Source organism: Oncorhynchus mykiss, chromosome 8, assembly GCF_013265735.2.
Source record: "Oncorhynchus mykiss isolate Arlee chromosome 8, USDA_OmykA_1.1, whole genome shotgun sequence".
Classification (NCBI taxonomy): domain Eukaryota; kingdom Metazoa; phylum Chordata; class Actinopteri; order Salmoniformes; family Salmonidae; genus Oncorhynchus; species Oncorhynchus mykiss.
Window position 1 is genome coordinate 4,855,389 of NC_048572.1, and position 26,816 is coordinate 4,882,204.

Sequence of the window (26,816 nt, forward strand, 5' to 3'; positions counted from 1 at the left end):
GACAGACAGGAGACAGTAGGGCAGGTTGTTGGAGACAGACAGGAGACAGTAGGGCAGGTGGTTGGACACAGACAGGAGACAGTAGGGCAGGTTGTTGGAGACAGACAGGAGACAGTAGGGCAGGTTGTTGGTGACAGACAGGAGACAGTAGGGCAGGTTGTTGGAGACAGTAGGGGAGGTGTTGGAGACAGACAGGAGACAGTAGGGTAGGTTGTTGGAGACAGACAGGAGACAGTAGGGCAGGTTGTTGGAGACAGACAGGGGACAGTAGGGCAGGTTGTTGGAGACAGAGAGGAGACAGTAGGGCAGGTTGTTGGAGACAGACAGGAAACAGTAGGGCAGGTTGTTGGAGACAGACAGGAGACAGTAGGGCAGGTTTTTGGAGACAGTCAGGAGACAGTAGAGCAGGTTGTTGGAGACAGACAGGAGACAGTAGGGCAGGTTGTTGGAGACAGACAGGAGATAGTAGGGAAGGTTGTTGGAGACAGACAGGAGACAGTAGGGAAGGTTGTTGGAGACAGACAGGAGACAGTAGGGAAGGTTGTTGGAGACAGTAGGGCAGGTTGTTGGAGACAGACAGGAGACAGTAGGGAAGGTTGTTGGAGACAGACAGGAGACAGTAGGGCAGGTTGTTGGAGACAGTAGGGCAGGTTGTTGGAGACAGACAGGAGGCAGTAGGGCAGGTTGTTGGAAACAGTAGGGCAGGTGGTTGGACACAGACAGGAGACAGTAGGGCAGGTTGTTGGAGACAGACAGGAGACAGTAGGGCAGGTTGTTGGAGACAGTAGGGCAGGTTGTTGGAGACAGACAGGAGACAGTAGGGCAGGTTGTTGGAGACAGTAGGGCAGGTTGTTGGAGACAGACAGGAGACAGTAGGGCAGGTTGTTGGAAACAGTAGGGCAGGTGGTTGGACACAGACAGGAGACAGTAGGGCAGGTTGTTGGAGACAGACAGGAGACAGTAGGGCAGGTTGTTGGAGACAGTAGGGCAGGTTGTTGGAGACAGAGAGTAGACAGTAGGGCAGGTTGTTGAAGACAGACAGGAGACAGTAGGGCAGGTTGTTGGAGACAGACAGGAGATACCATGGAAGGTTCTCTGTAAATGACAAGCAGAGGAAGACAGAGTTCAGTAATGTTTGAACACTTTGTAGGTAATGCCTTTGGGGCAGTAGGGCAGGTTGTCTGTAATGGACAGAGGAGAAAGAGGAGACAGCTCAGTAATCATTGAACACTTTGGAAGCTTGGGACAGTAGGACATATGGTCTGTAAGAGACAGAGGACAGAGGAGAAAGAGGAGACAGCTCAGTAATGCATGGGACCGTTTTAGGGCGAGGACAGAGAGAGGACAGAGACGAGATAGAGAGGACAAAGTTCAGTAATGCTTGAACACTTTGAAAGTGATACCCTTAGGACAGTCGAGCAGGTCATCTGTAAGAGAAGGAGAGGAGACAGAGAGGAGTCAGAGAGGACAGAGAGGAGACAGAAGATGTGACAGAGAGGACATAGAGGAGACAGAGAGGGGACAGAGGAGACAGAGAGAACAGAGAGACAGATAGGGGACAGATAGGGGACAGAGAGGAGACAGAGGGGAGACAGAGAGGGTACAGAGGGGAGACAGAGAGGGTATAGAGGGGAGACAGAGGAGACAGAGAGGAGACAGAGAGGAGACAGAGAGGAGACAGAGGGGAGACAGAGAGGAGACAGAGGTGAGACAGAGGAGTCAGAGAGGAGACAGAGGGGGGACAGAGGGGAGACAGAGAGGAGACAGAGGGGGGACAGAGGGGAGACAGAGAGGAGACAGAGGGGAGAGAGAGGAGACAGAGGGGAGACAGAGGGGAGACAGAGGGGAGACAGAGAGGTGGAGAGTAATGCTTGAACAGTTTGGAGGTGGTGCTTTTGGGTCGTCTGTAAATAGTAAAAGAACCAGCTCAGTAACAAAGTTGCTATCAAACAAACATGCAGATAGATTACTGTTAGATAATTTTCAAACCTCTTCTCTGGGACCCCCAGACGTTTCACAGATATTTTGTAGCCGTGAACTAGCCCACCTTATTCAAATAGTCAGGGGCTTAATGATTAAGTTGAAAAGTTGTTCTCGTTCTGAAACACTTCAAATACAGGGAACGGCTAGGGGGTCCCAGAGGAGAGGTTTGAAAACGGGTGATGAAAACCAGCTTAATCAGTGGACTTCAGATGGGTTTTTTTTTTTCCACAGAAGTTGTCATCGCAAAGAAATGTCAGCTTTGGTCAGAGTGAACGAATGTCCCATGTATATCGAATACCTTTTTCAGACAAGCAATTGATACCCTCATGAAAATAACGTGGTAGTAGACTTCCTAGCCAGTGAGCAAAACTGGTTGAAAATTCTACTTTTTAGCGTCTTTTCAACCAAAAATATGTATTTTCAAAGTATTTTCAAATTCTTAGCAGTAGTAATTCTTGTAGGATAAGAGACAGAATGTGGATGTCAGTTTTACGTTGAACCACCCTGATAAATCAACAGAAATAGTGGACTTTGTAGATGCTTCCTCCTCAACGTAGCTCGTCTCTTCAGACCAGGAGATACCACATTTCCTCCTCAACGTAGCTCATCTCTTCAGACCAGTAGATACCACATTTCCTCCTCAACGTAGCTCGTCTCTTCAGGACCAGTAGATACCACATTTCCTCCTCAACGTAGCTCGTCTCTTCAGGACCAGTAGATACCACATTTCCTCCTCAACGTAGCTCGTCTCTTCTGGACCAGTAGATACCACATTTCCTCCTCAACGTAGCTCATCTCTTCAGGACCAGTAGATACCACATTTCATCCTCAACGTAGCTCATCTCTTCAGACCAGTAGATACCACATTTCCTCCTCAACGTAGCTCATCTCTTCAGACCAGTAGATACCACATTTCTTCCTCAACGTAACTCATCTCTTCAGACCAGTAGATACCACATTTCCTCCTCAACGTAGCTCATCTCTTCAGACTAGTAGATACCACATTTCCTCCTCAACGTAACTCATCTCTTCAGACCAGTAGATACCACATTTCCTCCTCAACGTAGCTCATCTCTTCAGGACCAGTAGATACCACATTTCCTCCTCAACGTAGCTCATCTCTTCAGGACCAGTAGATACCACATTTCATCCTCAACGTAGCTCATCTCTTCAGACTAGTAGATACCACATTTCCTCCTCAACGTAGCTCATCTCTTCAGGACCAGTAGATACCACATTTCATCCTCAACGTAGCTCATCTCTTCAGACCAGTAGATACCACATTTCCTCCTCAACCTAGCTCATCTCTTCAGACCAGTAGATACCACATTTCCTCCTCAACGTAGCTCAGACCAGTAGATACCACATTTCCTCCTCAACGTATCTCATCTCTTCAGACCAGTAGATATCACATTTCCTCCTCAACATAGCTCATCTCGTTTGAGGCTGACTTGGCATCAAGAACCCTGCTAAGATTCCTCTACTGGCACCAGTAGCTTTCTTTCGATGAATGGGCAACCGTTGCTTTCTGGAGCTCCATGTGACCAGGTCCCTGAGTAGTGCCCTGTATCGGTAATAGGATGCCATTTGGAACACAGAAAGTAACCCTTGACCATGTACTGCAGTCGATGTCCTAGGAGCGTCTGCGTTTCCATGGCAACCGGCATGGAACGTGATAACGCGTTTCCGTTATCAGCTGAAGTCACTGGGCTATGTTCTGCCTCTTGACTGTGTTACGCAGCCGGAGAGGAAGAAGGGAACATTTATTTTCTAAGTGAACTAGCGTCCCTGTTTGGTTTGGAGTGACTTCACCTCTGTGGTATTTGGTGTATCAAAAAACACTGCTGTCCTCAGTGTGGTGGGAGTGACCCCTAGAACAGACCTTCACGCATATTAATCAATAGGAGTGCTGATTTAGGTTCAGGTCCTCTCTGTCCATATAATCTTATTCATCATGATCTAAAAGGGAAAACAAATCCTATATCAGCACTCTTACTGTGAATTTATGAATACTGGGCCAGACCATGACCAGCCCAGCCCAGCCCAGCCCAGCTCACACCAATCCAGATGAGCTCCAGTCCTGACCGGACCACACCAGCCCAGACTAGCCTTTCCCAAACACAACCACACCAGCCCAAACCAGCCCTTTCCAGACCCTACCACACCAGCCCAAACCAGCCCTTTCCAGACCCAACCACACCAGCCCAAAGCAGCCCTTCCCAGATCCAGACCACACCAGCCAAGACCCAGCCCATCCCTAGACCAGTCCAGACCCAACCCAGAGCCTGCACTCACAGCCCCTCTGCCTCAATCACACAATGACTTTCTTCACAACTCCTACCCTCCACTCCTCCATCCCTGCCTCGCTGCTATATGCCAGATAGACGTTCCATTCTATAAAAGGAGCCCCATGTCTGTCTTCTGTCTCCCAAAACACTTGACATTTGCCTCTCTTTACCCTCCTACCTCTCTTCTTCCTGCTTAATTTGCACCTGTCAGAGATTTGAGTTTAGACATGCACCTTAGATCTGGCAAAGGTCAAGTGTCAACCTAGGGCCTTTCAGCGGGAACGGTCAGGAGCTAACGTGTTTGCCCACACTACATTAAAGAGGTCAGGAAGAAAGGGAGCGATGGCACTGGTGGTTCCTCTGAAAGAGGGACTTCTTCAGAATGAAAAGGGAGCGATGGCACTGGCTCGGAGTCAACGGTTTTTCCTCTGAAAGAGGGACTTCTTCAGGACGAAGGGGAGCGATGACACTGGCCTGGAGTCAACGGTTTTTCCTCTGAAAGAGGGACTTCTTCAGGATGAAGGGGAGCGATGACACTGGCCTGGAGTCAACGGTTTTTCCTCTGAAAGAGGGACTTCTTCAGGATGAAGGGGAGCGATGACACTGGCCTGGAGTCAACGGTGGTCCTTTGAAAGAGGGACTTCTTCAGGACGAAGGGGAGCGATGACACTGGCTCGGAGTCAACGGTTTTTCCTCTGAAAAAGGGACTTCTTCAGGAAGAAGGGGAACGATGACACTGGCCTGGAGTCAACAGTGGTTCCTTTGAAAGAGGGACTTCTTCAGGAAGAAGGGGAGCGATGACACTGGCCTGGAGTCAACTTTGGTTCCTTTGAAAAAGGGACTTCTTCAGGAAGAAGGGGAGCGATGACACTGGCCTGGAGTCAACAGTGGTTCCTCTGAAAGAGGGACTTCTTCAGGAAGAAGGGGAGCGATGACACTGGCCTGGAGTCAACAGTGGTTCCTCTGAAAGAGTTACTTCTTAAGAACCTGTAACCAGAGAGAGGGCGAGAGCGGGAGAGAGAGGGCGAGAGCGGGAGAGAGAGGGCGAGAGCGGGAGAGAGAGGGCGAGAGCGGGAGAGAGAGGGCAAGAGCGGGAGAGAGAGGGCGAGAGCGGGAGAGAGAGGGCGAGAGCCGGAGAGAGAGGGCGAGAGCGGGAGAGAGAGGGTGAGAGCGGGAGAGAGAGGGCGAGAGCCGGAGAGAGAGGGCGAGAGAGGGAGAGAGAGGGTGAGAGCCGGAGAGAGAGGGCGAGAGCGGGAGAGAGAGGGCGAGAGCCGGAGAGAGAGGGCGAGATAGGGAGAGAGAGGGTGAGAGCGGGAGAGAGAGGGCGAGAGCCGGAGAGAGAGGGCGGGAGCGGGAGAGAGAGGGCGAGAGCGGGAGAGAGTGTGAGACCTAGGCTTTGTCCTAAATGGCAGTATATTCGCTGTATAATGAACTACTTTACACCACTACCTTGTGTACAATAGAGGGAATAGGGTCCCATTTGAGGCAAACCTACAAAGTGGTGGTGGCTGTAACCTTATAACGACTGGCATTCGTCAGAGTGCTGTCTGTCCACTAGCCAGGGCCTGACCGCAGTAGTTATTTTCTTGTCAAGCTACGGCAATACCCTTCCAAGCAAAAAAAGGAAGCCAATCCTCTCAGTCTCTCACCTCCCTCTAAAACACCTTTCCTGGTGTGACTCACAGTTACCCTGATCTGGCGAAGTAGTAAAGCTCTGGTCTGGAGTAGTGAAGGTCTGGAGTAGTGAAGGTCTGGAGTAGTGAAGGTCTGGTCTGGAGTAGTGAAGGTCTGGAGTAGTGAAGGTCTAGAGTAGTGAAGGTCTGGTCTGGAGTAGTGAAGGTCTGGAGTAGTGAAGGTCTGGTCTGGAGCAGTAAAGGTCTGGAGGAGTGAATGTCTGGAGTAGTGAAGGTCTGGTCTGGAGTAGTGAAGGTCTGGAGTAGTAAAGGTCTGGTCTGGAGTAGTAAAGATCTGGAGTAGTGAAGGTCTGGAGTAGTGAAGGTCTGGAGTAGTGAAGGTCTGGAGTAGTGAAGGTCTGGAGTAGTAAAGGTCTGGAGTAGTAAAGATCTGGAGTAGTGAAGGTCTGGAGTAGTGAAGGTCTGGAGTAGTAAAGATCTGGAGTAGTGAAGGTCTGGAGTAGTGAAGGTCTGGAGTAGTGAAGGTCTGGAGTAGTGAAGGTCTGGAGTAGTAAAGGTCTGGAGTAGTGAAGGTCTGGAGTAGTGAAGGTCTGGATTAGTGAAGGTCTGAGTAGTAAAGGTCTGGAGTAGTGAAGGTCTAGAGTAGTGAAGGTTTGGTCTGGAGTAGTGAAGGTCTGGAGTAGTGAAGGTCTGGAGTAGTAAAGGTCTGGAGTAGTGAAGGTCTGGAGTAGTGAAGGTCTGAGTAGTAAAGGTCTGGAGTAGTGAAGGTCTAGAGTAGTGAAGGTTTGGTCTGGAGTAGTGAAGGTCTGGAGTAGTGAAGGTCTGGAGTAGTGAAGGTCTGGAGTAGTGAAGGTCTGGAGTAGTGAAGGTCTGGAGTAGTAAAGGTCTGGAGTAGTGAAGGTCTGGAGTAGTGAAGGTCTGGAGTAGTGAAGGTCTGGTCTGGAGTAGTGAAGGTCTGGAGTAGTGAAGGTCTGGAGTAGTGAAGGTCTGGTCTGGGAAAAACGAATCGTAGTAAAAAGGTGAAAGCACCTTGATCAAGGCCAGAGAACTTCCGAGATTTGCTTTCTATGAGGAAGTTTGAATCCACCTCGCAATGGGAGGTTAAATCATAACACCGTGACTTCATCGTGGTGTGCACTCTCTTTCGGTCTACAATCGATGCTAGCACATCAACCATTACTCCTCATAGCTCCTCCAGCAGTGCCATAACACAGCCCTCCAAGAGTTGGATAAACATTTGAAAATATTTGTTAATAAGTGGGAAGTGTAAAAGTCTGTAGCGTGACCAGCCAAGGGAAAGATGCAGTCTGCAGCGAAGAGAAAAGTATCCCACCGTACATACCATGCCTGCTGCTTGGCTCTTTCCAGAGAGCACCGTATGCAAAAGTCATTAGTCCTACGATGAGACTATTAACAACTACACCAAGTATGACATTATGTGAATCTTACACCTCGACTGTAGTTTACCTATTTATTTATTTTTTTACAAATGTGAAAGAGTTTCACTAGAGCTTCTGAAAGTATTCATATTCAGTAGAAATGTAACGGGGGGGGGGGGGGGGGGGGGGTCCAATACTGAACCACACAGAGGACTACTGTCACCTTATAGGGTTCGGGACGATCGTATCGCGACACTCGTTAGCATTGTGGCAAGGGAAACAGCCCTAATGTTGGAAACAAATATCATTATGTTGTCATCCAGAGTCTCATTTATTTATATTCCAAGCTACAACACACATTTTACATATAGCAGGTTTTTAAAGGACCAAAGAGTTTTGGCTGCATTGTGCTTTTTTAAATTTTTATTTTGTATTTTTTTTTACCATGGACAGAAAATATTATGGTACTGACAGCCCTACTTTTATACACACTACAGGTGATAATTGTTTCTTAGGATGAACAAGATGGCTGCAAAGCAACGTGGTTTAGATTGTTGAACCTTTGAACCCTGTGTAACTATCATGTAATAGTTATTCTGGAGGAGCCTTTGTAAACAAGACATGAGGTGTCTCCTAAAAATGCATCGGTCTTTTGCTTGTTTACATTGTAGATATTTTACCAGGGGTGTACTAACTAGAGATATTTTACCAGGGCTGTACTAACTAGAGATATTTTACCAGGGGCTGTTCTAACTAGAGATATTTAACCAGGAGTGTACTAACTAGAGATATTTAACCAGGGGTGTACTAACTAGAGATATTTAACCAGGGGTGTACTAACTAGAGATATTTTACCAGGGGTGTACTAACTAGAGATATTTAACCAGGGGTGTACTAACTAGAGATATTTTACCAGGGGTGTACTAACTAGAGATATTTAACCAGGGGTGTACTAACTAGATATATTTTACCAGGGGTGTACTAACTAGATATATTTTACCAGGGGCTGTACTAACTAGAGATATTTAACCAGGGGCTGTACTAACTAGAGATATTTTACCAGGGGTGTACTAACTAGAGATATTTTACCAGGGGTGTACTAACTAGAGATATTTTACCAGGGGCTGTACTAACTAGAGATATTTTACCAGGGGCTGTACTAACTAGAGATATTTTACCAGGGCTGTACTAACTAGAGATATTTTACCAGGGGCTGAACTAACTAGAGATATTTTACCAGGGGTGTACTAACTAGAGATATTTTACCAGGGGTGTACTAACTAGAGATATTTTACCAGGGGTGTACTAACTAGAGATATTTTACCAGGGGTGTACTAACTAGAGATATTTTACCAGGGGCTGTACTAACTAGATATATTTTACCAGGGGTGTACTAACTAGAGATATTTTACCAGGGCTGTACTAACTAGAGATATTTAACCAGGGGCTGTACTAACTAGAGATATTTTACCAGGGGTGTACTAACTAGAGATATTTTACCAGGGGTGTACTAACTAGAGATATTTTACCAGGGGCTGTACTAACTAGAGATATTTAACCAGGGGCTGTACTAACTAGAGATATTTAACCAGGGGCTGTACTAACTAGAGATATTTAACCAGGGGCTGTACTAACTAGAGATATTTTACCAGGGGTGTACTAACTAGAGATATTTAACCAGGGCTGTACTGACTAGAGATATTTTACCAGGGGTGTACTAACTAGAGATATTTTACCAGGGGTGTACTAACTAGAGATATTTTACCAGGGGTGTACTAACTAGAGATATTTTACCAGGGGTGTACTAACTAGAGATATTTAACCAGGGGTGTACTAACTAGAGATATTTTACCAGGGGTGTACTAACTAGAGATATTTAACCAGGGGTGTACTAACTAGAGATATTTTACCAGGGGTGTACTAACTAGAGATATTTTACCAGGGCTGTACTAACTAGAGATATTTTACCAGGGGCTGTACTAACTAGAGATATTTATCCAGGGGCTGTACTAACTAGAGATATTTTACCAGGGGTGTACTAACTAGAGATATTTTACCAGGGGCTGTACTAACTAGAGATATTTAACCAGGGGCTGTACTAGCTAGAGATATTTAACCAGGGGCTGTACTAACTAGAGATATTTTACCAGGGCTGTTCTAACTAGAGATATTTAACCAGGGGCTGTACTAACTAGAGATATTTAACCAGGGCTGTACTAACTAGAGATATTTAACCAGGGGTGTACTAACTAGAGATATTTAACCAGGGGCTGTACTAACTAGAGATATTTTACCAGGGGCTGTACTAACTAGAGATATTTTACCAGGGGTGTACTAACTAGAGATATTTTACCAGGGGTGTACTAACTAGAGATATTTTACCAGGGGTGTACTAACTAGAGATATTTTACCAGGGGTGTACTAACTATAGATATTTAACCAGGGCTGTACTAACTAGAGATATTTTACCAGGGGTGTACTAACTAGAGATATTTTTTCCGGGGTGTACTAACTAGAGATATTTTACCAGGGCTGTACTAACTAGAGATATTTTACCAGGGGTGTACTAACTAGATATATTTTACCAGGGGTGTACTAACTAGAGATATTTTACCAGGGGCTGTACTAACTAGAGATATTTTACCAGGGCTGTACTAACTAGAGATATTTTACCAGGGGCTGTACTAACTAGAGATATTTTACCAGGGGTGTACTAACTAGAGATATTTTACCAGGGGTGTACTAACTAGAGATATTTTACCAGGGGTGTACTAACTAGAGATATTTTACCAGGGGCTATACTATCTAGAGATATTTTACCAGGGGTGTACTAACTAGAGATATTTAACCAGGGCTGTACTAACTAGAGATATTTTACCAGGGGCTGTACTAACTAGAGATATTTTACCAGGGGTGTACTAACTAGAGATATTTTACCAGGGGTGTACTAACTAGAGATATTTTACCAGGGGTGTACTAACTAGAGATATTTTACCAGGGGTGTACTAACTATAGATATTTAACCAGGGCTGTACTAACTAGAGATATTTTACCAGGGGTGTACTAACTAGAGATATTTTTCCAGGGGTGTACTAACTAGAGATATTTTACCAGGGCTGTACTAACTAGAGATATTTTACCAGGGGTGTACTAACTAGATATATTTTATCAGGGGTGTACTAACTAGAGATATTTTACCAGGGGCTGTACTAACTAGAGATATTTTACCAGGGCTGTACTAACTAGAGATATTTTACCAGGGGCTGTACTAACTAGAGATATTTTACCAGGGGTGTACTAACTAGAGATATTTTACCAGGGGTGTACTAACTAGAGATATTTTACCAGGGGTGTACTAACTAGAGATATTTTACCAGGGGCTATACTATCTAGAGATATTTTACCAGGGGTGTACTAACTAGAGATATTTAACCAGGGGTGTACTAACTAGAGATATTTTACCAGGGGCTGTACTAACTAGAGATATTTTACCAGGGGTGTACTAACTAGAGATATTTAACCAGGGCTGTACTAACTAGAGATATTTAACCAGGGCTGTACTAACTAGATATATTTTACCAGGGGTGTACTAACTAGAGATATTTTACCAGGGGTGTACTAACTAGAGATATTTTACCAGGGGCTGTACTAACTAGAGATGTTTTACCAGGGGTGTACTAACTAGAGATATTTAACCAGGGCTGTACTAACTAGATATATTTTACCAGGGGTGTACTAACTAGATATATTTTACCAGGGGTGTACTAACTAGAGATATTTTACCAGGGGTGTACTAACTAGAGATATTTTACCAGGGGCTGTACTAACTAGAGATATTTTACCAGGGGTGTACTAACTAGAGATATTTTACCAGGGGTGTACTAACTAGAGATATTTTACCAGGGGCTGTACTAACTAGAGATATTTTACCAGGGGCTTTACTAACTAGAGATATTTTACCAGGGCTGTACTAACTAGAGATATTTAACCAGGGCTGTACTAACTAGATATATTTTACCAGGGGTGTACTAACTAGAGATATTTTTCCAGGGGCTGTACTAACTAGAGATATTTTACCAGGGGTGTACTAACTAGAGATACTTTACCAGGGGTGTACTAACTAGAGATATTTTACCAGGGGCTGTACTAACTAGATATATTTTACCAGGGGTGTACTAACTAGAGATATTTTACCAGGGGTGTACTAACTAGAGATATTTTACCAGGGGTGTACTAACTAGAGATATTTTACCAGGGGTGTACTAACTAGAGATATTTTACCAGGGGCTGTCCTAACTAGATATATTTTACCAGGGGCTGTACTAACTAGAGATATTTTACCAGGGGTGTACTAACTAGAGATATTTTACCTGGGGCTGTACTAACTAGAGATATTTTACCAGGGGTGTACTAACTAGATATATTTTACCAGGGCTATACTAACTAGATATATTTTACCAGGGGTGTACTAACTAGATATATTTTACCAGGGCTATACTAACTAGATATATTTTACCAGGGGTGTACTAACTAGAGATATTTTACCAGGGGTGTACTAACTAGAGATATTTTACCAGGGGCTATACTATCTAGAGATATTTTACCAGGGGTGTACTAACTAGAGATATTTAACCAGGGGTGTACTAACTAGAGATATTTTACCAGGGGCTGTACTAACTAGAGATATTTTACCAGGGGTGTACTAACTAGAGATATTTAACCAGGGCTGTACTAACTAGAGATATTTAACCAGGGCTGTACTAACTAGATATATTTTACCAGGGGTGTACTAACTAGAGATATTTTACCAGGGGTGTACTAACTAGAGATATTTTACCAGGGGCTGTACTAACTAGAGATGTTTTACCAGGGGTGTACTAACTAGAGATATTTAACCAGGGCTGTACTAACTAGATATATTTTACCAGGGGTGTACTAACTAGATATATTTTACCAGGGGTGTACTAACTAGAGATATTTTACCAGGGGTGTACTAACTAGAGATATTTTACCAGGGGCTGTACTAACTAGAGATATTTTACCAGGGGTGTACTAACTAGAGATATTTTACCAGGGGTGTACTAACTAGAGATATTTTACCAGGGGCTGTACTAACTAGAGATATTTTACCAGGGGCTTTACTAACTAGAGATATTTTACCAGGGCTGTACTAACTAGAGATATTTAACCAGGGCTGTACTAACTAGATATATTTTACCAGGGGTGTACTAACTAGAGATATTTTTCCAGGGGCTGTACTAACTAGAGATATTTTACCAGGGGTGTACTAACTAGAGATACTTTACCAGGGGTGTACTAACTAGAGATATTTTACCAGGGGCTGTACTAACTAGATATATTTTACCAGGGGTGTACTAACTAGAGATATTTTACCAGGGGTGTACTAACTAGAGATATTTTACCAGGGGTGTACTAACTAGAGATATTTTACCAGGGGTGTACTAACTAGAGATATTTTACCAGGGGCTGTCCTAACTAGATATATTTTACCAGGGGCTGTACTAACTAGAGATATTTTACCAGGGGTGTACTAACTAGAGATATTTTACCTGGGGCTGTACTAACTAGAGATATTTTACCAGGGGTGTACTAACTAGATATATTTTACCAGGGCTATACTAACTAGATATATTTTACCAGGGGTGTACTAACTAGAGATATTTTACCAGGGGCTGTACTAACTAGATATATTTTTCCAGGGGTGTACTAACTAGAGATATTTTACCAGGGGCTGGACTAACTAGAGATATTTTACCAGGGGTGTACTAACTAGAGATATTTTACCAGGGGCTGTACTAACTAGAGATATTTTACCAGGGGCTGTACTAACTAGAGATATTTTACCAGGGGCTGTACCAACTAGAGATATTTTACCAGGGGCTGTACTAACTAGAGATATTTTACCAGGGGTGTACTAACTAGAGATATTTTACCAGGGGCTGTACTAACTAGATATATTTTACCAGGGCTGTACTAACTAGATATATTTTACCAGGGGCTGTACTAACTAGAGATATTTTACCAGGGGTGTACTAACTAGATATATTTTTCCAGGGGCTGTACTAACTAGAGATACTTTACCAGGGGTGTACTAACTAGATATATTTTTCCAGGGGCTGTACTAACTAGAGATATTTTACCAGGGGCTGTACTAACTAGAGATATTTTACCAGGGGCTGTTCTAACTAGAGATATTTTACCAGGGGCTGTACTAACTAGAGATATTTTACCAGGGGTGTACTAACTAGAGATATTTTACCAGGGGCTGTACTAACTAGAGATATTTTACCAGGGGCTGTACTAACTAGAGATATTTTACCAGGGGCTGTACTAACTAGAGATATTTTACCAGGGGTGTACTAACTAGAGATATTTTACCAGGGGCTGTACTAACTAGATATATTTTACCAGGGGTGTACTAACTAGAGATATTTTACCTGGGGCTGTATTAACTAGAGATATTTTACCAGGGGTGTACTAACTAGATATATTTTACCAGGGCTATACTAACTAGATATATTTTACCAGGGGTGTACTAACTAGAGATATTTTACCTGGGGCTGTATTAACTAGAGATATTTTACCAGGGGTGTACTAACTAGAGATATTTTACCAGGGGCTGTACTAACTAGATATATTTTACCAGGGCCGTACTAACTAGATATATTTTACCAGGGGCTGTACTAACTAGAGATATTTTACCAGGGGTGTACTAACTAGATATATTTTTCCAGGGGCTGTACTAACTAGAGATACTTTACCAGGGGTGTACTAACTAGATATATTTTTCCAGGGGCTGTACTAACTAGAGATATTTTACCAGGGGCTGTACTAACTAGAGATATTTTACCAGGGGCTGTTCTAACTAGAGATATTTTACCAGGGGCTGTACTAACTAGAGATATTTTACCAGGGGTGTACTAACTAGAGATATTTTACCAGGGGCTGTACTAACTAGAGATATTTTACCAGGGGCTGTACTAACTAGAGATATTTTACCAGGGGCTGTACTAACTAGATATATTTTACCAGGGGCTGTACTAACTAGAGATATTTTACCAGGGGTGTACTAACTAGATATATTTTTCCAGGGGCTGTACTAACTAGAGATACTTTACCAGGGGTGTACTAACTAGATATATTTTTCCAGGGGCTGTACTAACTAGAGATATTTTACCAGGGGCTGTACTAACTAGAGATATTTTACCAGGGGCTGTTCTAACTAGAGATATTTTACCAGGGGCTGTACTAACTAGAGATATTTTACCAGGGGTGTACTAACTAGAGATATTTTACCAGGGGCTGTACTAACTAGAGATATTTTACCAGGGGCTGTACTAACTAGAGATATTTTACCAGGGGCTGTACTAACTAGAGATATTTTACCAGGGGTGTACTAACTAGAGATATTTTACCAGGGGCTGTACTAACTAGATATATTTTACCAGGGGTGTACTAACTAGAGATATTTTACCTGGGGCTGTATTAACTAGAGATATTTTACCAGGGGTGTACTAACTAGATATATTTTACCAGGGCTATACTAACTAGATATATTTTACCAGGGGTGTACTAACTAGCGATATTTTACCAGGGGCTGTACTAACTAGAGATATTTTTCCAGGGGTGTACTAACTAGAGATATTTTACCAGGGGCTGGACTAACTAGAGATATTTTACCAGGGGTGTACTAACTAGAGATATTTTACCAGGGGCTGTACTAACTAGAGATATTTTACCAGGGGCTGTACTAACTAGAGATATTTTACCAGGGGCTGTACTAACTAGAGATATTTTACCAGGGGTGTACTAACTAGAGATATTTTACCAGGGGCTGTACTAACTAGATATATTTTACCAGGGCTGTACTAACTAGATATATTTTACCAGGGGCTGTACTAACTAGAGATATTTTACCAGGGGTGTACTAACTAGATATATTTTTCCAGGGGCTGTACTAACTAGAGATATTTTACCAGGGGTGTACTAACTAGATATATTTTTCCAGGGGCTGTACTAACTAGAGGTATTTTACCAGGGGCTGTACTAACTAGAGATATTTTACCAGGGGCTGTTCTAACTAGAGATATTTTACCAGGGGTGTACTAACTTGATATATTTTACCAGGGGCTGTACTAACTAGATATATTTTACCAGGGGCTGTACTAACTAGAGATATTTTACCAGGGGCTGTACTAACTAGAGATATTTTACCAGGGGCTGTACTAACTAGAGATATTTTACCAGGGGTGTACTAACTAGAGATATTTTACCAGGGGCTGTACTAACTAGAGATATTTTACCAGGGGCTGTACTAACTAGAGATATTTTACCAGGGGTGTACTAACTAGAGATATTTTACCAGGGGCTGTACTAACTAGAGATATTTTACCAGGGCTGTACTAACTAGATATATTTTACCAGGGGCTGTACTAACTAGAGATATTTTACCAGGGGTGTACTAACTAGAGATATTTTTCCAGGGGCTGTACTAACTAGAGATATTTTACCAGGGGTGTACTAACTAGATATATTTTTCCAGGGGCTGTACTAACTAGAGATATTTTACCAGGGGCTGTACTAACTAGAGATATTTTACCAGGGCTGTTCTAACTAGAGATATTTTACCAGGGGTGTACTAACTAGAGATATTTTACCAGGGGTGTACTAACTAGATATATTTTACCAGGGGCTGTTCTAACTAGAGATATTTTACCAGGGGTGTACTAACTAGAGATATTTTACCAGGGGTGTACTAACTAGATATATTTTACCAGGGCTGTTCTAACTAGAGATATTTTACCAGGGGTGTACTAACTAGATATATTTTTCCAGGGGCTGTACTAACTAGAGATATTTTACCAGGGGTGTACTAACTAGATATATTTTACCAGGGCTGTTCTAACTAGAGATATTTTACCAGGGGTGTACTAACTAGAGATATTTTACCAGGGGTGTACTAACTAGATATATTTTACCAGGGGCTGTTCTAACTAGAGATATTTTACCAGGGGTGTACTAACTAGAGATATTTTACCAGGGGTGTACTAACTAGATATATTTTACCAGGGCTGTTCTAACTAGAGATATTTTACCAGGGGTGTACTAACTAGATATATTTTTCCAGGGGCTGTACTAACTAGAGATATTTTACCAGGGGTGTACTAACTAGATATATTTTACCAGGGCTGTTCTAACTAGAGATATTTTACCAGGAGTGTACTAACTAGATATATTTTACCCGGGGCTGTTCTAACTAGAGATATTTTACCAGGGGTGTACTAACTAGAGATATTTTACCAGGGGTGTACTAACTAGATATATTTTTCCGGGGGCTGTTCTAACTAGAGATATTTTACCAGGGGTGTACTAACTAGAGATATTTTACCAGGGGCTGTACTAACTAGAGATATTTTACCAGGGGCTTACTAATTAGTGCACACCGTATCATTGTTTAAAATGTTTTTAGGACAACAACGAGAGTTTCTATTGAACAAATCCAGCTAGGTGAAAGGGTAGTACGAGGTACAGTAAGCCGTGGTCACTGCTGTGTGTTGCTTTGTGTCAGAAGCACTTTGTATGATCAAAGGGTGCTGGGAGGGAGAGAGAAAGAGAGAGAGAGAGGGAGGGGAAGAGAGAGAAAGAGGGAGGGGAAGAGAGAGAGAGAGAGGGAGGGGAAGAGAGAGAGAGAGAGGGAGGGGAAGAGAGAGAGAGAGGGAGAGAAAGAGAGAGAGAGAGAGGGAGGGGAAGAGAGAGAGAGAGGGAGGGGAAGAGAGAGAGAGGGAGGGGAAGAGAGAGAGAGAGGGAGGGGAAGAGAGAGAGAGGGAGGGGAAGAGAGAGAGAGAGAGGGAGGGGAAGAGAGAGAGCGAGAGGGAGGGGAAGAGAGAGAGAGAGAGAGAGAGAGAGGGAGTTTACACCTTCTCCACACTACTTTCAGAATCGTCTAAAATGTAATTTTATGCTTTAAAATAAAATTTCCATTCCCTGGAACTAAGGGGCCTAGCCCAAATCATGAAAAACAGCCCCAGACCATTATTCCTCCTCCACCAAACTTTACAGTTGACACTATGCATTGGGGCCGTTAGCGTTCTCCTGGCATCCGCCAAACCCAGATTTGTCCATCCGACTGTCAGATGGTGAAGCGTGATTCATCACTCCAGAGAACGCGTTTCCACTGCTCTAGAGTCCAAGCGCGGCGAGCTTTACACCAGTCCAGCTGACGCTTGGCTTTGCACATGGTGATCTTAGGCTTGTGTGCGGCTGCTCGGCCATGGAAACCCATTTCATGAAGCTGACGACGTATAGTTATTTTGCTGATGTTGATTCCAGAGGCGGTCCCGTTCTGTGGGACTGTGTGGCCTACCACTTCGCGGCTAAGCCGTTGTTGTTCCTAGGCATTTCCACTTCACAATAACAGCAATTACAGTTGACCCGGGGCAACTCTAACAGGGCAGACATTTTACAAAATGACTTGTTGTAAAGGTGGCATCTTATGACGGTGCCACGTTGAAAGTCACTGAGCTCTTTAGTAAGGCTATTCTGCTGCCAATGTTTGTTTATAGAGATTGCATGGCTGTGGGCTCGATTTTATACACCTGTCAGGAAAGGGTGTGGCTGAAATAGCCAAATCCACTAATTTGAAAGGGTGTCCACATACTTTTGCATAGATAATATTTTAATGCAGTCATCTCGGTTTTCACTATATATTTTACCTCTTGGGGTTGTCCTTCAAAAACATAATGTTAACTTTCACTGCTATGCTGATGACACACAGCTGTACATTTCGATGAAACATGGTGAACCCCCAAAATTGCCCTCGCTGGAAGCCTGTGTTTCAGACAGAAGGAAGTGGATGGTGGCAAATGTTCTACTTTTAAACTCGGACAAAACAGAGTTCTAGGTCCCAAGAAACAAAGAGATCTTCTGTTGAATCTGACAATTAATCTTGATGGTGGTACAGTTGTCTCATATAAAACTGTGAAGGACCTCGGCGTTACTCTGGACCCTGATCTCTCTTTTGACGAACATATCAAGACTTTTTCAAGGACAGCTTTGTTCCATCTACTTAACATTGCAAAAATCACAAATCTTCTGTCCAAAAATGATGCAGAAAAATTAATCCATGCTATTGTTACTTCTAGGTTAGATTACTGCAATGCTCTACTTTCCGGCTACCCGGATAAAGCACTAAATAAACTTCAGTTAGTGCTAAATACGGCTGCCAGAATCCTGACTAGAACCAAAAAATTTGATCATATTACTCCAGTGCTAGATTCTCTACACTGGCTTCCTGTTAAGGCAAGAGCTGATTTCAAGGTATTACTGCTAACCTACAAAGCATTACATGGGCTTGCTCCTATCTATCTTTCCGATTTGGTCCTGCCGTACATACCTACACGTACGCTACGGTCACAAGACGCAGGCCTCCTAATTGTCCCTAGAATTTCTAAGCAAACAGCTGGAGGCAGGGCTTTCTCCTATGGAGCTCCATTTTTATGGAATGGTCTGCCTACCCATGTGAGAGACGCAAACTCGGTCTCAACCTTTAAGTCTCTACTGAAGACTCATCTCTTCAGTGGGTCATATGATTGAGTGTAGTCTGGCCCAGGAGTGTGAAGGTGAACGGAAAGGCACTGGAGTAACGAACCGCCCTTGCTGTCTCTGCCTGGCCGGTTCCCCTCTCTCCACTGGGATTCTCTGCCTCTAACCCTATTACAGGGGCTGAGTCACTGGCCTACTGGTGCTCTTCCATGCCGTCCCTAGGAGGGGTGCGTCACTTGAGTGGGTTGAGTATCTGACGTGGTCTTCCTGCCTGGGTTGGCGCCTCTCCCCCCTTGGGTTGTGTCGTGGCGGAGATCTTTGTGGGCTATACTCGGCTTTGTCTCAGGATGGTAAATTGGTGGTTGAAGATATCCCTCTAGTTGTGTGGGGGCTGTGCTTTGACAAAGTGGGTGGGGTTATATCCTTCCTGTTTGGTCCTGTCCGGGGATATCATCGGATGGGGCCACAGTGTCTCCTGACTCCTCCTGTCTCAGCCTCCAGTATTTATGCTGCAGTAGTTTATGTGTTGGGGGGCTAGGGTCAGTCTGTTATACCTGGATTATTTATCCTGTCTTATCCGGTGTCCAGTGTGAATTTAAGTATGCTCTCTCTAATTATTTCTTTCCTTTCCTTTCCTTTCCTGTTCACCGGAAGTGCTACCTCTCCCAGACCTGCTGTTTTCAACTCTCTAGAGACAGCAGGAGCGGTAGAGATACTCTCAATGATCGGCTATGAAAAGCCAACTGACATTTACTCCTGAGGTGCTGACCTGTTGCACCCTCGACAACTACTGTGATTATTATTATTTGACCATGCTGGTCATTAATGAACATTTGAACATCTTGGCCATGTTCTGTTATAATCTCCACCCGGCACAGCCAGAAGAGGACTGGCCACCCCTCATAGCCTGGTTCCTCTCTAGGTATCTTCCTAGGTTTTGGCCTTTCTAGGGAGTTTTTCCTAGCCACCGTGCTTCTACACCTGCATTGCTTGCTGTTTGGGGTTTTAGGCTGGGTTTCTGTACAGCACTTTGAGATATCAGCTGATGTAAGAAGGGCTATATAAATACATTTGATTTGATTTGATTTGAAGCATAATTTTTTCCTTCACTGGTTGATGACAAGTGCAAATACCTTTGCAACTTTGTATTTGTAGTCAACTTTGTTCTGATGTTATCGACAGTCACAGTCAGACAGACATCTTGACTATCTCTATCGATGCACTTGGGCTGGATCTGAGGTTTTTATTAAGAGCCACGTTACTAACGAAGCCTCTGGGAAACACCTTGGCTAATAAAGATGTGCGTCTGTCTGTGTCTGTGTGATGTAATGGTAATCTCTCACCTGAGGAGGATCTGTGTGCGTCACATCTCTCTACTGAGGTGGAATGCACAGGACAGGAGGCCAAGGGGGCCAGGTGACCAGGGGGCCAGGTGACCAGGGGGGCAGGTGACCAGGGGGCCAGGCGACCAGGGGGCCAATGGGCCAGGTGACAAGGGGGCCAGGTTACCAGGGGGCCAGGTGACCAGGGGGCCAATAGGCCAGGTGACCAGGGGGCCAGGCGACCAGAGGGCCAATGGGCCAGGGTGCCAGGTGATCAGGGGGCCAGGTGACCAGGTGACCAGGGGGCCAGGTGACCAGGGGGCCAGGTGACCAGGGGGCCAATGGGCCAGGGGGCCAGGCGACCAGGGGTCCAATGGGCCAGGTGCCCAGGGGGCCAGGCGACCAGGGGGCCAGGCGACCAATGGGCCAGGCGACCAGGGGCCAGGTGACCAGGGGGCCAATGGGCCAGGTGACCAGGGGGCCAGGGGACCAGGTGACCAGGGGGCCAGGTGACCAATGGGCCAGGTGACCAGGTGACCAGGGGGCCAGGGGACTAGGTGACCAGGGGGGCAGGTGAGCAGGGGGCCAGGCGACCAGGGGGCCAGGGGACCAGGTGACCAGGGGGCCAGGTGACCAGGGGGCCAATGGGCCAGGGGCCAAGATCAAAGAGTGTACAATTTAATCCCAGCCCAGTGGAGAAACTGTATACCCCAGCCAACAGCCAAATATCCCCTGGGGCGTCCAGCGTGTGGAGGGAAGGGGATCACTTTGCCTGGGTCTAAAATGGCACCCTATTCCCTTTATAGTGCACTACTTTTGACCAGGGCCCCTATATAGGGACTAGTGCACTACTTTTGACCAGGGCCCCTATGGGTAGTAGCACTTTACAAAGGGAACAGGGTGCCATTTTGGGACATAAACTAAGCCTGGCTAAAGAGGAGGGACTTCCATTCCATCAGCCAACTTTTCCTGTCACTTGTAACACCAAGCCAGAACGGAGAAACTGAACACCCAGCCTAGTCGCTACTCAAGGCGGAGAGAGGGTGTGTTCCAAACTCCACTGTTTTTGAACAGGGCCAATAGAGTCTGGACAAAAGCAGTGCACTATATAGGGAATAGATTGCCATTTGGGATGCATGTGAGTGTGTGTGATGGGGAGTGGATCTCTGATCTGTAATCCTTGTGACCCAGGTTAAGGGGTGGAGGAGGTACCTTCCATAGACTAACTGTTCCTGTCTCCATGGTAACTGTTCCTGTCTCCATGGTAACTGTGCCTCTCGCCATGTTAACTGTTCCTGTCTCCATGGTAACTGTTCCTCTCGCCATATTAACTGTTCCGGTCTCCATGGTAACTGTTCCTGTGCCATGTTAACTGTTCCTGTCTCCATGGTAACTGTGCCTCTCGCCATGTTAACTGTTCCTGTCTCCATGGTAACTGTTCCTCTCGCCATATTAACTGTTCCGGTCTCCATGGTAACTGTTCCTCTCGCCATGTTAACTGTTCCTGTCTCCATGTTAGCTGTTTATGTCTCCATGGTAACTGTTCCTGTCTCAATGTTAACTGTTCCTGTCTCAATGTTAACTGTTTCTGTCTCCACGGTAACTGTTCATGTCTCCACGTTAACTGTTCCTGTCTCCATGGTAACTGTTCCTGTCTCAATGTTAACTGTTCCTGTCTCAATGTTAACTGTTCCTGTCTCCATGTTAACTGTTCCTGTCTCCACGGTAACTGTTCATGTCTGAACGTTAACGGTTCCTGTCTCCATGGTAACTGTTCCTGTCTCCATGTAAACTGTTCCTGTCTCCGTGTTAACTATTCCTGTCTCCATGGTAACTGTTCCTGTCTCCATGTAAAATGTTCCTGTCTCCACGTTAACTGTTCCTGTCTCCACGTTAACTGTTCCTGTCTCCATGGTAACTGCTCATGTCTCCATGTTAACTGTTCCTGTCTCCACGGTAACTGTTCATGTCTGCACGTTAACGGTTCCTGTCTCCATGGTAACTGTTCCTATCTCCATGTAAACTGTTTCTGTCTCCATGTAAACTGTTCCTGTCTCCACGTTAACTGTTCCTGTCTCCATGTAAACTGTTCCTGTCTCCACGTTAACTGTTCCTGTCTCCATGGTAACTGTTCCTGTCTCCATGGTAACTGTTCCTGTCTCCATGGTAACTGTTCCTGTCTCCATGTAAACTGTTCCTGTCTCCATGTAAACTGTTCCTGTCTCCACGTTAACTGTTCCTGTCTCCACGGTAACTGTTCATGTCTGCACATTAACGGTTCCTATCTCCATGGTAACTGTTCCTGTCTCCATGTAAACTGTTCCTGTCTCCATGTAAACTGTTTCTGTCTCCGTGTTAACTGTTCCTGTCTCCATGGTAACTGTTCCTGTCTCCATGGTAACTGTTCCTGTCTCCATGTAAACTGTTCCTGTCTCCATGTAAACTGTTTCTGTCTCCGTGTTAACTGTTCCTGTCTCCATGGTAACTGTTCCTGTCTCCATGTAAACTGTTCCTGTCTCCGTGTTAACTGTTCCTGTCTCCATGGTAACTGTTCCTGTCTCCACGTTAACTGTCCCTGTCTCCATGTAAACTGTTCCTGTCTCCACGTTAACTGTTCCTGTCTCCACGGTAACTGTTCATGTCTGCACATTAACGGTTCCTGTCTCCATGGTAACTGTTCCTGTCTCCATGTAAACTGTTCCTGTCTCCATGTAAACTGTTTCTGTCTCCGTGTTAACTGTTCCTGTCTCCATGGTAACTGTTCCTGTCTCCATGGTAACTGTTCCTGTCTCCATGTAAACTGTTCCTGTCTCCATGTAAACTGTTTCTGTCTCCGTGTTAACTGTTCCTGTCTCCATGGTAACTGTTCCTGTCTCCATGTAAACTGTTCCTGTCTCCGTGTTAACTGTTCCTGTCTCCATGGTAACTGTTCCTGTCTCCACTTTAACTGTTCCTGTCTCCACGTTAACTGTCCCTGTCTCCATGTAAAATGTTCCTGTCTCCATGGTAACTGTTCCTGTCTCCACTTTAACTGTTCCTGTCTCCACGTTAACTGTCCCTGTCTCCATGTAAAATGTTCCTGTCTCCATGGTAACTGTTCCTGTCTCCACTTTAACTGTTCCTGTCTCCACGTTAACTGTCCCTGTCTCCATGTAAAATGTTCCTGTCTCCATGGTAACTGTTCCTGTCTCCACTTTAACTGTTCCTGTCTCCACGTTAACTGTCCCTGTCTCCATGTTAACTGTTTCTTTCTCCATGTTAACTGTTCCTGTCTACATGTTAACGGTTCCTGTCTCCATGGTAACTGTTCCTGTCTCCATGGTAACTGTTCCTGTCTCCATGTTAACGGTTCCTGTCTCCATGGTAACTGTTCCTGTCTCCATGGTAACTGTTCCTGTCTCCATGTTAACGGTTCCTGTCTCCATGTTAACTGTTCCTGTCTCCATGGTAACTGTTCCTGTCTCCATTTAAACTGTTCCTGTCTCCACTGTAACTGTTCCTGTCCCTCCATGTTAACTATTTCTGTCTCCATGGTAACTGTTTCTCCATGTTAACTGTTTCTGTCTCCACGGTAACTGTTCATGTCTCCACGTTAACTGTTCCTGTCTCCATGGTAACTGTTCCTGTCTCAATGTTAACTGTTCCTGTCTCAATGTTAACTGTTCCTGTCTCCATGTTAACTGTTCCTGTCTCCACAGTAACTGTTCATGTCTGAACGTTAACGGTTCCTGTCTCCATGGTAACTGTTCCTGTCTCCATGTAAACTGTTCCTGTCTCCATGTAAACTGTTCCTGTCTCCACGTTAACTGTTCCTGTCTCCATGGTAACTGTTCCTGTCTCCATGGTAACTGTTCCTGTCTCCATGGTAACTGTTCCTGTCTCCATGTAAACTGTTCCTGTCTCCATGTAAACTGTTCCTGTCTCCACGTTAACTGTTCCTGTCTCCACGGTAACTGTTCATGTCTGCACATTAACGGTTCCTATCTCCATGGTAACTGTTCCTGTCTCCATGTAAACTGTTCCTGTCTCCATGGTAACTGTTCCTGTCTCCATGGTAACTGTTCCTGTCTCCATGTTAACTGTTCCTGTCTCCATGGTAACTGTTCCTGACTCCATGGTAACTGTTCCTGTCCCCATGTTAACTGTTCCTGTCTCCATGTTAACTGTTACTGTCTCCATGGTAACTGTTCCTGTCTCCATGGTAACTGTTCCTGTCTCCATGTTTGCTTTTCCTATCCCCCTCGGCAAGGCTTCCCTTTCCTATCCGCCTGGGCAGATGTCCCTCTCATTTGGGCCTGGATGGGATGGAAACAGACACATCTGGCGAGAGGGACTGGGTCCACGGAGGAAAGGAGGGAGGGGAGAGATGAGGAGGTGTGGTAAGAGGAGTAGTGGGAGGAGCGAGACCAAATACTATTCCTGTATTTCAACATCCACAACTCTGAGATATCTTCTACTATTCCTACATCTTATTGATGAAACACACACACACACACACACACACAGACACACACACACACACACACACACACACACACACACACACACACACACACACACACACACACAGACACACACACACACATAAACACATAAACACACACACACACACACACACTCATTGAAGTCCATGGAATGCGGAAGACAACATGAATGGGAGCTACATTCCTGAATAAGGCCAATAACAGAACTTATCTTAATTGAAGTTCACGCATCTAAGGAGAGCATATCTATGGCCATGTCAACAACAGATTTATTTTATGAAATATTCCACGACGTTTACTCACTCTGTTAGCCTATCTACACACATCTCAAAAGCCCACAAACGACCCTTCATTGGGGGGGGGGGGGGGATTTCACTCTGGCATTGGGGGAAAAGCCCTCCCTCTTGTAATTACACAGCTTCCAAAATTACGCATTTGGCACGCTTTACATTCATTGATCTGGCGCATATCGGAGCGCATTAACTGACATCAAAAAAACAATTTTCCAGTCAATATAGTAGATAAACCAAAAGAGTATGAAAACACACCATGACTTACTGTTGTCAGGCGGCCCTTGGACCATGTTGAACTTGTATATCTCTTTGGCATAATATTCGGTCTCCGTGTTGTCTTGGCCGCAACTTTGCTGCCGGTCTCTCCCCAACTCCTCAAGCAGCTCCCGGGTACTGTTATACAAGGCCTGGATCTGGTAGGGGACCTGACTGGGTCCCAGGGAGTGTGGCGGGCTGGTCGTCCGGAGCTTACTCAGTATCTGTCCCCGTATCGCCTCGACCCTTTTCCGCTTCACATGGTCTATATCTACGGTAGCGCATGTTGAGAAAGATAGGCTCGTGGTGGCGCAGTTTAAGAGTAGGACAAACAGAAGAGTTTTACCCAGATACATGTCTCTGTTTCTCTCTGATTGGTTTCGGAAGCACTTCGAATAATAACAGATTACTGACGGATTCACATGTGACTATTTCCCAAGGTTCCTACGCGTAAAAATATGTTCAAAACTTGTCATAATCAAATTAATAGCAGTCTCTTAACTAACTTTTCTCTTTACTTGTATTAGTCTCCTTCATACACATACGCCCTCTCCCGAGGAAAACCCTTTCTGTTGGTTTGTATTCCAGAGAAATCCAGGTGTATATTCGCCCATCAGACATCGCCTTTCCAAAGGAATGAATTCCCCAGCGCGCGCCAAACCTAAAATCTACCCAGCGCAGTAATGGTCTCCATCATCGTTTGTCTTTCTCATTCTTGTATTTAACTATTTTATTTCAATTATGTCGCCCAACTCGCCCCACAAGCTCTGCATCCTTCCTTTTTTTTTTGTCTTTAAGAACTTCGTGCTTGGCTCTGACCCGCACGCATCCTGACGCGACTGTGCCTTGCTGCAGTCACCTTGCGGAGCTATGAGCATTCAGCATGGGCTCACTTTTTTTTTATACCGAATGCTGTGACGTCTTGATAGAGGACGGACCGCAGGTTATCCAATGATTATTATATGATAGACGTCTATATGTAGGCATTGGTTGAAGCTGTGTTAAAATTAATTCAAATCTCCTTACCTTCATATTTAAGACAAAATGACATGGATCTCTGTCCTTTGATCTGATGAGTCCAAAGATGATATTTTTGGTACCAACCGTGTCTTTGTGAGAGTAGGTGAACAGATGATCTCTGCATGTGTGGTTCTCACGGTGAAGCATGGGGGAGGAGGTGTGATGGTGTGGGGGTGCTTTACTGGTGACACTGTCAGTGATTTATTTAGAAATCAAGGCACACTTAACCAGCATGGCTACCACAGCATTCTGCAGCAATACACCATCCCATCTGGTTTGTGCTTAGTGGGACTATAATTTGTCTTTCAACAGGACAATGACACACCTCCAGGCTGTATAAAGGCTATTTGACCAAGAAGGAGAGTGATGGAGGGCTACATCAGATGACCTGGCTTCCACAGTCACCTGACCTCAACCCAATTGATATAGTTTGGGATGAGTTGGACCGCAGAATGAAGGAAAAGCAGCCAACAAGTGCTCAGCATATGTGGGAACTCCTTCAAGACCGTTGGAAAAGCATTCCAGGTGAAGCTGGTTGAGAGAATGCCAAGCGTGGCCACCTAGAAGAATCTAAAATATAACATATATTTTGATTT

General features: G+C 44.8%; 1 protein-coding gene across 1 annotated transcript in view; it reads right to left on the reverse strand.

Moving 5' to 3' along the window:
• The window catches only part of LOC110529294 (transforming growth factor beta-3 proprotein-like), a 36,101-nt gene extending 10,043 nt beyond the window's left edge, over window positions 1-26,058 (reverse strand). Inside the window, exon 1 of the mRNA XM_036984604.1 lies at window positions 25,211-26,058. Within this exon, the coding sequence (XP_036840499.1) occupies window positions 25,211-25,556 (346 nt within the window). The 5' untranslated portion in view covers window positions 25,557-26,058. The remainder of the gene's footprint in view (window positions 1-25,210) is intronic.
• Window positions 26,059-26,816: the final 758 nt, after the last annotated feature.